Source organism: Neomonachus schauinslandi, chromosome 1 (assembly GCF_002201575.2).
Source record: "Neomonachus schauinslandi chromosome 1, ASM220157v2, whole genome shotgun sequence".
NCBI classification, from domain to species: domain Eukaryota; kingdom Metazoa; phylum Chordata; class Mammalia; order Carnivora; family Phocidae; genus Neomonachus; species Neomonachus schauinslandi.
Genome location: NC_058403.1, coordinates 103,446,660 through 103,460,437, shown reverse-complemented (window position 1 = coordinate 103,460,437; position 13,778 = coordinate 103,446,660). Strand labels below are relative to the sequence as shown.

Genomic DNA, 13,778 nt, shown 5'->3' with positions numbered 1-13,778 from the left:
AGATGATGACCTAAAGTAGTAGCTGTGAAGACAGAAGTGGCTAATTCTAAATGATAATTATGGATGTTCGGTCGCCAAGACTCTGTGGTTGAATACATTTGTTTACATTTGGTAGTGGAGGAAAGGGCCTGTGTCAAGGATGATGTGGCTTTCCTGCATACCATTCAAAATGCCTATTTCCTAAATATCATTTAATTTAAAGAATCACTTGAAAATATAACAAAGCAATAGTCCAACCAGCCTTTTTTTTTTTAAAGAACAGATTGTTATCCTTGATTCCAAAATACAAATAGCTGAAAAAACTGGGGGATTTTCCCTAAGTTTGTGGCAAACTCAATTGATAGCAAAACTAACCCTGAAATGAAGTTATTCATAGTCTTTGTTTATCCCATTTTGTGTGGACATTCATGTTGCTTTCAGAATTATTGTTGTGTATGATGATGAGATGCTGCTTCAAAGCTTGCTGCCAATATTCATGGCATACAGCATAGTATGTCTTACTACCTTTCTAAAATCCAAAATATTCTGATGAAGCATGTCTAATTCTAGTGGTCTCAAATTATGGACTTGTACTTTGAATCTGAGCATTTTTGTTCTTTTATACTGCAGTATTATTTTCTAATAAGAACCATGATGTGACAAGGTAGCCATGGGGAGGGAAGATGTAGATTCGTATTATATAGTGCAAACTATGAGTTAGATTGCCAAATGAAGGGACAAAACAGTGAATGTAGTGTGCTTCTGTTTGGGTTTAAAAAAAAAAAAAACAGGAGGAGAAAGACGCATGTGCACACAGACCCACACACACACGGAATATCTTTAGAAGGACAAACAAAGAGCTAATATCTGGTTGAGAACAGGGAGTCAGTGATGGGAGGAAGACTCGATTGTACTGTAGTGCACACACACGTGCATGGCACTGTCTGATGTTTCACTATATGCATTTTTTTTTTGTTTAAATTTTAAATTACGTGGTGACTATATGAGAATGTCCTTGTGAAAACTTAAAGATTTATTTGACTTCTAGCTCCAGGAAATGCATTAAATTTGTAGTAAATTAAAAATTATTTATGTACCCATTAGCCTTTCTAATTCCTTGTTACAGTTTATTCCTGTCATTTGTCATTAAGACTGCATCCAGAGAATGAGTTTCAGAAATCCTTAAATTTTCAAGTATTGAATATATAGTATTGCTAAGATTGCCAGAGCAGAAAGTAGAGAAGAGAATGGCTAAAGATGAGTGCTGATCAGTAGATGTTGGAATTTATTCCCAGTATACCAGACTGGGCAGTGAGAGCAAAAGTTGGAAATGTAGTTTTCAGGCAGCACATCTGAAAGGGAAAACGATAGGGAGATTTGGAAAGATGGTGTAGCAAGACAAAGGAAACAGAGAAGTATATTTTGGGCAGTGAAAATTGGAGACAGAAATAGAAGAAAAGTAAACTTGGGGCTCCTTTAGAGAAAGAAAGAGGTGTGAGGGAAAGATTAAATATCATGAATGCAATACTGTTCTTGGATGTTTCATAATTATTCTCTGCAATGTGGTAGAAGTATACTTTCATGTTAAAAATACAAGGCTTGGTATTTGTGATGAAATTAAAATACTACTTGGTCTGAGTGAGGGAATTTTAAGTCCATTTGTCACTACTAAATTAATAAGAACCAAAATTAGGGGAAAAATAAACTATTTGCCACATTTTGCCAAATGCATATTTAAATTATCTTTGCTACTGACATAGTTATTTGTTTTTTTAGTTCCATCAGCCGTCTTTTTTTACAGTGAAAAGCAAGAATTAAGTACTTAAAATGTATCATGATATTTGATGTTTGTGTCTTCATTGGAGATATTTTGTTTTTTAATATTACAACAATCTTAGGTCCTGATTTATAGTGTGCGCTAAGTTGATAAAATTAATGTCAAGGAAAAATTTGTTAAGATGTAGTTACTTATATAGTCACAAACATATTCTTTATGTATATATTTTTTATATAAAATGCAATCATTGGTGGATGGATATTTGATAAAGCAAATATAGTAAAATGTCAATAGTAGAATCTAGATGGTAGATAGAATCTGTATGAAATTTTTGTAATAAATGTTGGAGAAAACATAAACTCTAATGAAAAAGCTAATGTGAAATAGATATTGTGTGAATAGTAAAATAATAGTACACTAGACTTCCTTTTGTTCTCTGCTGACTTTGAAAAATCTGAAACAGTCTGTTAGTAGAATCCCAATTTTAGTGGTAATATTATTAGATGTAAATAAATTATCTGTTTCCTTTTGGTGGAAATTGTTTTGTCCTTAAAAACAGTGTTATTGTGAACATTAAGTGAAGATAATATGAAAAAATCATAAGGATTTATAAAATGCATTTGAGGTAAATGTAAATTATGATAGACAACTGTTTAGCAACTATTTAGAACTTTTATTCGTCTATTTTAGGGAATCTGGAAACATCAAAGCTGGATTAGAACATCTGGTAAGTTCTAATTTTCTCTTGAACATTTGCATCATCTTTGATATCTGCATTCTAAATGAACACTTTTGAATGAGCTTTGAATACCTTGTATTGAGAAAGTCAACCATTTCCCAAAGGGTCAGCTTACTGTTGTTATGTGAAGGCACTTACATTTTCATTTATCTTATCATTTCAAGGGAATTTAAAATTTTTTTAAAATTACTTTTTTTTTTTGATGTAGAGATGAAATAAAATGGATGACAATCCTTGGATTGATGATTGCTTTAATTATAAACAAAAATGTTTGGTGTAGAATTTTTGGCATATCTTGATTTGACAAAAACAAGCTGGTGTTTTAAAAAAAACACAATCAAATATTGCATGCATAAATATGGTATGTTTTAGCAATTTAACGGCTTTGAAAGAAGGGCACAGCTTTGTTTTTCCTGATGTCTTTGCTTTATGAATAATGCATTGGTTTAAACTACATTCAGTTTTAGAATATAAAATAATTGAGATGCAAAATTTTTGGTTTAAGTAAACATTTTTCAAGTACAAATGAAATTCAAACTGACTTAACATTAAAATCTGTCCATTGATCAAGAAATTAGAAAAAGTGTTCGTTATACCAGGTCCAAAATTCATTTAGCTTCCTGCATTGAGTGTTCATTACAACATTAAGTAGTTCATTTAAACAGAGCATTATAAAGTCATGCTATGGTTTCTGGTCAGATCCAAATGTTGAATAATTAATGATAGAGATTCTTTTGTAAATACAATCTAAGTACTTTTTTAATGTAAGACTTCATTCGTATATCATATTGTAGCTTTGTTAACTATTAATGTGCTTTTGTTTGCTCCCACAAAAGCAAACAGTAGCAAGAGGCAGCTTCACTTTGCCTTACAGTAGTTTTAGAGTTAGAAGGGATTTTTGGTTTTCCTTACCATAAAGGAAACTGAGGAAACCCAGACTTTTAAAAAATGATCCTAAAAAATACAAATTCATTATTAAAAGCAATATATAACAACCTAGTTAGAATATTTGAACTATATATTCGTCTAGATTAGAAGTAAATGAATTACATTGTTATTCTCATTATTAGAAATTATTTCCTGAATCCCTGTTTGTCACTTCTTAGTGGCATAATATATTTAGGACATATGGACATTAGAATAAAAATGTTAATCTAAAACATCAAATTCCAGTATCAATTGGGGGCTTATAATAAGGAAGAACAGCTACCATTGTGCCAAAATGAGCTGTCTTTTATACTTATAAATTATTGTTTTTTTTTTTTTTAAGATTCTATTTATTTATTTGAGAGAGAGAGAATGAGAGAGAGCACATGAGAGGGGGGAGGGCCAGAGGGAGAAGCAGACTCCCTGCCGAGCAGGGAGCCGGATGCGGGACTCGATCCCAGGACTCCAGGATCATGACCTGAGCCGAAGGCAGTTGCTTAACCAACTGAGCCACCCAGGCACCCTAAATTATTATTTATTAAAAAGACTTCATTTTCACTTGTTTCATATTCCTCAGTAAATAATAATGGACCAAATTTTTTTAGTTTAAAATTTATATTTTTAATATTTACTAGTATGAACTCATTTACAGTGACTTTTTAATACATTTATACTCTACTTATAATCTTATTCAGCACTGGTTTTCTAACTGCCTTGGGCTGCCAGGAAGGCTCCCCAAAGCAGGTGGCACTCCAGACTGTCACTACCCACTTTAATCGGAGTAGTTCCACTTTTAGTTATTTTATAAATTTTTAAAATAAGAGTTTAGTTGAAGAAAGTTTTCCAACTAAAAATATTTGAAACCTTTGATCAAGCATATCTACTTATTAAAGTCAAGAGTAATTGTTAATTATTCTTTTCTGTTCTTGACCCTAAGTTATATTTCATTTTTATCTGGGTCATATACATCAAATATATTTCAAAGATAATGCATTTTAGGGATGAGAGAGCTAGGATCAGTACAACAGGTAGTGGGAAGTGGATGGTTTTAATGCATTTTATCTAGGTTGTTCAAAAGACTGTATAGGTTGACATTGTAAAATTGACACACTGAAATATTTGCAATAACATGAATATATGAATATATAACATAATATCCTATATATACACATATATACAGATCATACTGCCTTATGCACTATTGTCCAGTAAAGTCAGTGATAGTCTTCACAACTGCCTAGAGGGAAGTGAACTCAAGAATTTATTGTTTGAGCATTAATGAAACCTGTCTGTCTAACAGCTACAGGCTCCTTAGGATTGTGTCTCTCCAGTTTCCAGCTGAGCAGATACTTAGAGCCCTTGCCTTCTAGCACATCTAGACCTTCTTTGAATTGGCTGTGTAGCTAAATACAATTAGAATTATAGTTTCTAATAGATTGATCTTTAAAAATATATGGTGTAAAATTAACATCCCACACATGTGGAATTAATTTCTTTTTATTATCCTTCAGTCTTTGTTTTTTTCAAATTTACTTGAATTATCATAGAGAATTAACATTGTTCTAAGGGTAAAAGCAAGTATAAATTTTTTTTTTAAAGATTTTATTTATTTATTTGAGAGAGAGAGAATAAGAGAGAGCACATGAGAGGGGGGAGGGTCAGAGGGAGAAGCAGGCTCCCCGCCAAGCAGGGAGCCCGATGCGGGACTCGATGCCGGGACTCCAGGATCATGACCTGAGCCGAAGGCAGTCGCTTAACCAACTGAGCCACCCAGGCACCCAAAGCAAGTATAAATTTAAATAAGCTAAGAAAGGAGCATCTGGCTGACTCAGTTGCTGGAGCGTGTGACTCTTGATCTTGGGGTTGTAGGTTCAAACCCCACTTTGGGTGTAGAGATTGATTAATTTAGTAAAATCTTCTAAAAATAAAAAAATAAAAATAAATAAGCTAAGAAAAATGACATATGCAGCATGTTATACTTGCCACAAGGACACACACATAGCATAGTTGTATATACTGCCTTTGTATTCTGTTTATGGGCTCTTCTTGGTATATAGTTACCTGTAACCCTTAGAAAGGAAAAAGCAGGTGTGGATAGCAAAAAGGGTGGGATAAGTGGACTGTATTCCCGTGGAACCTCTCCAAGGGCTGATCTCATTTATTTGTCACAATGTCTCAAACTCTTGATTAGCCTTTGTTCTATCATTTCTTTTTTTCTATGTCCAGCTTGTCATTCTTAGCTTAAATTTTTACTCTACTGCCCAATGCTATTGTAATTTTCTTTTCACAAACTTGTCTCTTACCCATAAAGCCTTTGTCTGTTGAAAGTTCTAAACAGGGTCTTTGAAGGTTGGTGCTCCATCATCCATTGGTGATTCTTGCCTGATTGTAAATGGAGATTTTCCTACTCCACCACTCCCTCCCAGATTTAGTAGCCAGCATTCTATTTTAAAGAAGAGCCCACCCTTATTTCTTGTTTTATCTATTTATTGTAAGCAAGGACTCATGGATTTTTTACTTTTCTTACTTATTTTGAAACTCAAATTGTCCAAGATTTGTCCAGGGAGTATCCTTTCAAGATGGCTTTTGGCTTGTTTCTACATACCGCATCTTTTCTTAAAGCACCTCCTTATTTTCTGGCACAACAAGATGTTCCAGGCTCATTTGAAACCTTCCCTGTCCTACTCATGGAATCAGCTATTTCTTCAAATCATTTCATTTAATTTTAGAGGAAAATGGTATTTATGAATCAAGGTCTGGACATGTGATATGTCCACTGTCTCTGGGATTTCATTACTTCTAGGACTTTTCAGTCCTAGATTAGATAAATAGGTGGGTGGGTAGGTAGGTAGATACTTAAGACTTAGATACTTAGATAGTTAGGTATTTTTAAGAAATTATGAGTCATACTAACACCTCCAGCTTCAATCCAAACCACAGAATTCTTCCTTGTTGTTCCCCATTTCACATTTGTATTTTCCTTCATTCAAAGTGAGAGAACTGTGACTCCTAACAACACCAATACATTTACCCATTTGCCTAATTATATAATACATGTAAAATAGTTTCACAATTGCTACAACCATACCTTATGAAAAATAAAACTTAATAAAGTTCAAGATTTATTTCAAGAGTTTATTAAAGTTTATTTCAAATTTATTCAGGAGTTCTTTTCCCCCTTGATTGTAGTTAGCTAATTCATTTGAAATATGGTTGCATGCATTTGTTTCTGTTTGTATTCAGCTTTAGGTGCCCTTGTCCCCATTCTTGTTGATTTAATTATATGTTTGGATATCTGTATGTTAACATGCTTCCAAAAGTCAAAATATTATACAAAGCCAAAATATTATACACAGTACATCTCTCAGAAAGGTGTCATTCACTTCCTTTCTAGCTTGTTCTCCTCTGTCGTTTGTAGGTAGCCAATTTTCTTAACTTCTGGATTTATGCTTCCTGTGCATCTTCTTGTATAATTAAGTATATATATATATATATATATATGTATATGTATACATGTGTATTATTCCTATTTCCTCTATCTTATAAAATATAGCATATTATAAATACTTTTATGTACTTTGCTTTTTCCTCTCCTGGAAATCCCTCCCTAATTACTGTATTGCTATATTTACTGTGTTTCTTTCTCTCTTTGTCTGTGTCTTCTTTATTAAGGGTCTGAGATTTTAGCCTATTTGTATGCCTGCCCGTACTTTAATAGATGCTGGCAAGAGACATGAGATTTCTGGGTCAGAAACAAAGCTCTTTATTACTAACCAAAGGTGGCACTACATAGTTATGTAGATTCCCTGTGACCTGCAGTTTCCATGTGGTGATGCTGCATACCCAGTGGGTTTGTGTCATAGCTGAGGGACTCTGTTCTTTAAGGAGCTGACAGAAAATTAGCCCAAACTTTCCCTAAGAGAAAGATACTATCTTTAGTATCCTAATTTGGTAACAAAACTGCCTTCTGGTCCAGGGGGCAATTCTTTATCTTCCAAGACTGTTTGTTATATTTGAAAAGATAGTCCTTTTTTTGTTTTTTGAAGATTTTATTTATTTATTTGACATAGAGAGAGAACCAGAGAGCACAAGTGGAGGGAATGGCAGAGGGAGAGGGAGAAACAGGCTCCCAGCTGAGCAGGGAGCCCAACGCAGGACTCGATCCCAGGACCCCGGGATCATGACCTGAGCCAAAGGCAGATGCTGAACCATCTGAGCCACCCAGGTGCCCCTTGAAAAGATAGTTCTGAAGAAAGGCTATTGGCTGATAATAGATGTGCAGAACCTATGGAGAATTGTCTCTGAAGAGCTATTATTATTATTATTATTATTATTATTATGAAATTTAGGGAGGCTTGCATTTTTGTTCTAGTGGTTACCTTTGTATTTATATCTTTTATAATGCATAGTGCTTTCTTCCGCCTCATTCCTACTTAATCTTTTCAGGGGAATCCCTCGATTCCCAGCTGTTAACCTTTGTGATAGCCAGTGCTGTTACTGTACTTTGCTTTCCCCCTTTTCCTCCCATTTCTTCTTGTTGTATTCTTGCTACTCTGTTGGAATATATGATGTTTACATACTGTTCTTCTATCCATGCTGTCACCCTTTTTTAGAATCACCTTTAAAATTAACTATATTAAATATTTACCATCAACTTGTTTACTGATATTTCCCCAATCATCTCCTGTTTGTGTACAACTCACCCGCTAGTATATTCCTCAGGACAGCCTGCTGTGTACAGTATTCCTTGAAATCTAGCACATTGCTATTTTTCTGTAGTTTTGCTACTTGAGTACAACAGCTTGACTGGACATAAAATCCTTGGCTTACAGTTTTTCCCCTTGGCTTTCTGGAAAACATTATTCTGCTCTTGATATTTGTGGCACTAGCCTTATTTTCTTACCCTTATGTATAATTTGATTTTTTTTTTTTTTTGCCTTGAGGCATTGCCATTTTTTTCATTGTTCTTATTTTACTAGAATGATTCTCAAAGTTGGATGTTTCTGGCTAATTTTTCTGGGCTTTTTCATATGTAGACTTAAGCTTTCTTATTCCTGGAAATAATTGTTTTTGGATTATAGTATTAAATCTTAATTCCATTCCATTGTTTTGTTTTCTTCCTCAGAGACTCCAGTTATATATGTGTTTCTATATAATTACATATAAAATCTTGGCTCATCTTCTATTTCATAATCTGTCTTTGACTCTTTTTACTACTTTACTTTGTTTTCAAACAACTGAGAAGTAGTTTGCCTGCTTTCATATAATATTTCTTATTAAATTTTCATTCAAGTTTATTCTTCCTTGGACACATTCTAATTTATTCATTTCTGAAATATTTTTCTTCTATATCTGTTCTTATTTTTTGAATATCTGATTCTAGGTTTTCTTATTGTTATTTGTCCAAAAAAGCCTTGTGCTTTGGGTTGATTTTGAGGGGAGAATTTTCATTTCTTGAAATGTTTTGATTTGCGTTTTCTGTTTACTACTTCTTACAGTAGCTTTATGGGGAGGTGATTTTATTTCTTTCCCTCCTTTCCTTCCTTCTTTTATAAGTTCTAGACATTTTGTAGACATGGTTCCTAGTTCAAGGGTACCTGCTTCTGCAGTAAAGCAAATGTGGTTTCTTTAATGGATGATGGTGAGTGTGGCAGGGATGAAGGGGTTGGCATGTCTTATTTCTGTTTAGCCATTTGTTTCTTCTTACTTTCTTCTTTCTTGTCACTGTCATGTATTTATCTGATTTTCTCCCAGAGCAATACTTCCCAAGACTGCCCTTTTGGTCCCACTCACTTTCAAGTCCCTTCCCTCTAGCTGGTGCTGTGGTAACAACCAAAGCCTAGATCTGTGTGTGCTCTTTTGGCATTTTAGCGTTATACTTTGTTTTTCTGGGGATAATTTTTGTTTGTGCTTCCAGTTATGTACTAAATTTATGACTACTCTCAGGGATGGGGAGGGCTGTATGAACATTTTTACCTCAAAGAGAAACTCATAATGGAAAATGTTGGAAATCAATGTTGAGCAGACCTTGAATCCTGAGTAGTTCTACTGCGGGAATCCTACAGGAATTGTCAGCAGAATTAAACACAAACATCTCAAAGAGCTCGGTGCCCGTATCTATTTAAAGACTTAGAGAAAATGAGTGAATACACTGCTTATCATGTTGTGCTTAGATTTTATAATGAACTTAAATAATACATTTTATTTGGAAGAATCATATACAAATTAAAGACCTTCAGATAGGACCCCAGTAACACAGAAGGGTTGAAGGAACGGAGGTGGGTAGTTATTAGGTGGTGATGTTGCTCCTGACTTTTTTTTTTTTTAATTATTAATGATGCTCTAAAGGTGTAGAAAATTAACTCTAAGTTCCCCTCTGTTACATCAAAGGAACCTGACTTCGCATTTTTCTACGATCTTATGTTTTAAAATTCTAGATAATATAGTGAGTAGTAACCCTTATTGAACTACTAAATGGGGACTAAAACATTTACTTTTTAGAGTGTTTTTAATGCAGTCAATTGGGATTTGGTGCATTTTAATCTTTATAATTATGAAAACATACAGGAGCTAGAGCCTTGTCATTTGATTACAATATAGCTATTGTTGTTTTATTAGCAACCTATAAAAATAATGCTATCCTCTCCTCTTGGAAGAGGGATTGAGATCAGAATACATTAGGCTAAGTTATGTGAAAAATTGTCACTTTTTTAGGCCAAAATAGTTTGTGAGTTGTTTCTTTCAAACAACAAACATGAGTTTGTTTCCAGCTTGAAAGGACTGCTGTGCCATGCTTCCTTTGGCAGGGAATGAAGTGAATTATCCTGATCAGTATGATGTTTCTAAGGTTCCCCTTGTACACTTTTCTGAAAAGTCAAATAATTGGAGGTAGGGTGGGGAGGGGTGATTTAGGTCATTGCTTCACTCTCTTTAATGTGCTTATGAGTCGCCTGGGGATATTGTTTAAACTCAGGTTCTGATTCTCTGGGTCCAGGGTGGGACTTGAGATTCTTCATTTAGCAAGTTCCCAAGTGAGGCTAATGCTGCTGGTCCAGCAACCACAAGGAAGAAAGGTACATTGAAAGGCATTGACTTAAAAGACATGTGTTCTGTCTTTTAGAAGACAAGGTCTTCTGCATATGATGAAAAATTGAGATCCTTCCCCCTGTACCCATTGAATATGATTTTGCAGCCTATGAATGATTGGTTGGGTGTTCATAAGCCCAGACAGATGGACACCTACAGGTTTATACAAGAACAAAAAATTCGTCGTCTAACTCTGCAAGAGTAACAGAGGGATTTGATTCCAGATGTTAAGTTGTATCTATCAGGGCTAAAGCTGGACTCTAGGACTAATAATACCTTATTCAGTCTTAGGTGGAAAATTAAATAAGTGATGATAAATCTTTTAGTAAAAAGGGTTACAAGTGTTTACAACTTTAAGTGGGATTTGCTTTCTGTTAATAGTTGAATAGCAGAAGAACTCTGGAGCCATACCTGTGGGTTTTTTTCCCCACAGAGGTCTCATTTATGTTTCTTATATTGTATAACATTTGAGAGTGATGACCTACTTGTCCTTGTGGTCAGGTAACACAGTCTGACCATTTTAAGTGTTGAAAAGCAACTGTCATTAATAGCTTGTTTAGTCCATCAGTGGTTTGTAAAATATAGTTGTTGCTTGCCAGAAATGTAGGCGGGCCCATTGCTAGCTATTAGGTGCTCATCAGTAACACTACTGGTTCTAATAAAAGCCCTTTTCTCTTTGTTTTAGGCTATTTTGCATAGAACTTGCAAATAAAACTGCTGTATTTTAGTTCACAGACTAATAATTTTTTAATACAAGAATAAACATAGTTAATGTAGTACTGTCATACTTTTGAGGATTCAGTTGATATACAACATGAACTAAAAAATTTGAACAGAAGTTATAAACCTATTCTAAAATCACTTGTCTTTCATCTGTTACATTTTAAATATCTGTTTTATTTTAATATTTTCCCACTGTGTTCTGAAAAAAATGTTTTGACATTTGTCCAAATGAGTTTGAGAATATAGTCATCTCAAAATGCACTGACATTACTCATATAGTCTATATATTTATTATTAAACACTGTTGAAAAATATTTATTGCCTCATATAAGGACTTCAACATACTAGATCCCTCTCCTCCTAGCATTTTAATTTATTTTTCTCACCTAAGCCAATATATATTTGAGGTTTAGGGTAAATGTGCATATTAAAACCAATACTTACCTCAAACTGTGATCATGAGATAAAACAGCATGAAGTTTTTCTTTTTGGAAGATCAATTTCATAAATCTTTCTCTCTTTCCTTTTAACAAAGAAGTGTGTCTGATGAATGTGTGCAAATTAAAATACCTTTAATATGGATTAAATGTTAATGTCCTATTACTGTCATGATTTCTTAGGCAGTTTACAGGTCTTAAATCTGGGGACTGGCTCACATTCCAGTTGGAAACAGTGCCATTGTCAGTGATCCATTTCTCTGACATGTTTTGGTCAGTTACAAGTTTATTAAAAATTGCTTCTTCAGTGAATGATTAGTAAATATTACCCAGTTATCCAGACAGCATGAACTTGGGCCCATTTTCTATGCTCCCTCCATCTCCTCTCTTCCAAAGAAAGATCTGTTGTTGCATTTTTAAGACATAGCGGTCCCAGGAGAAAATGGTGGCCAGTTAGCGTTAAAAAAAAAGAAAATAGATGAAAAAGATGCCCTGCAGTTTTGATGATATTACTAATAGTCTCAGATTTATGTTTAATCTAGATAAAATTCATTTTCTGAGTTATATGCACATATGCTTATTAAAGCTTTGTAGAGTAAAACTAAATATTCCAAGTGCATTAAATCACCCCTTACCCTGGCTTCCCATTACTCAAGAGTCCAAAAGTCAGGCTCTCCTGAAACCACCAGAATAACTGAATATTGTATTCTTGTTTTGTTTGTTTGTTTTTTGTACTATAGTTTAAGACACTATAGGTTCTGCTTCATTGCAGGAAATCCTACCAGGTACCTGGTGGTTATTTCATGACTTTCTCAGGATCTATCTGTAATTGCAGAGAGAGAGCTAGCAGCAGAGGCAACAGGGTTGTTATTTTCTGTTTCTCCCATCAAAGCATTAGGAGTTAAGATGGAGAATGTCTTTGCTACAGTGGTATCTTTGGCCATGCTCATTACCATTTGCCACAGAATCATAACATATGTATTTAACTTTAACATACACAGCCTATTTATTTTAGGAATAGCACAGCACAAGGAGGCCAGGAGAATATGATTTTACTGTGTGACCTCCAGTAATGCACATAACCTCTCTGTTTCACTTCTTTCATTTTCTCTTTATTCATAACGTGTTAGAATAGTGTGTGAAAATTTATAGAAGCATAAGACTTTCTACAAGTATATCATAATTATAAAGAAAAAAATCTTTTCTAATTATGTAAATTACTTCATATTGCTACAAACAATATATCAATTCTAATCAGAATGAATTGTGAGAAAATTTTGTCCTTTACCTACATTCTCTCCCTTTTAAAAATTTTATTATAAACTTCAAAAAATTATAAAGTAATACATTGTTTTTGTAGTTGGTCAAAACCGATAAAGAAAAAAATGTATCTTCTCTTTTCTGCCACTAAACCAGTGTTAATTATACCCATCCTTCTATACCTTTTTCTCTTCCCAGATATACAAATGCATATATATTATGTAGCTTTTTGTTTATTTATAAAAATGGAATCACAGTATGAATGATATTTTATAACTTGCACTTTTTGTTTAGTGCTGATACAGTGTGCATAAATAGACATGAATCTGGTTCTTGCTGGAAATCTGTCAAAATATTGGAAGTTATTATTACCATTTTTATTTCAAGCATTCATAGGGGAAGTTTGAGGACTACATAATTTGTATTTTAAGATGTCAGTGCAGAGTTAGTTTTATTGCCACTTCTGGGTTATCTCGATTATAGTAAATGAAAGAACTGGTTTATGGTTGAAATTTCCAGTGATCAATAGAGGAAGGAATAGGTTACTTTATTAAAGAAAATCCCTCTTTGATATTTGCAAAAAATAAAAATAATTAGAAAAGGAACATGTGACATCTTTAAATATTTTTCAGGTTTATTATAGGCTAGCATTTTTAAATTTGAAATTTTGATGTAACTGAGTGATATATAATGCAGTCTTCAATCTTGGTGTTTACCATTTCATATAGTATAATTTATTTCTTTGCTGACCATACCTTGTGATTGAATATTCAGCTTTGTATCCTCAGCACCTACTCTTGCAAATATTGAGTATGTTTTGAAATTGAAAGAGAAGTAAATTGGCATATGA

At 33.7% G+C, this 13,778-nt stretch overlaps 1 protein-coding gene across 1 annotated transcript in view; it reads left to right on the top strand.

Moving 5' to 3' along the window:
- The window catches only part of RSRC1 (arginine and serine rich coiled-coil 1), a 411,838-nt gene that overhangs the window by 193,172 nt on the left and 204,888 nt on the right, over window positions 1-13,778 (top strand). Inside the window, exon 5 of the mRNA XM_044915060.1 lies at window positions 2,447-2,483. Within this exon, the coding sequence (XP_044770995.1) occupies window positions 2,447-2,483 (37 nt within the window). The remainder of the gene's footprint in view (window positions 1-2,446; window positions 2,484-13,778) is intronic.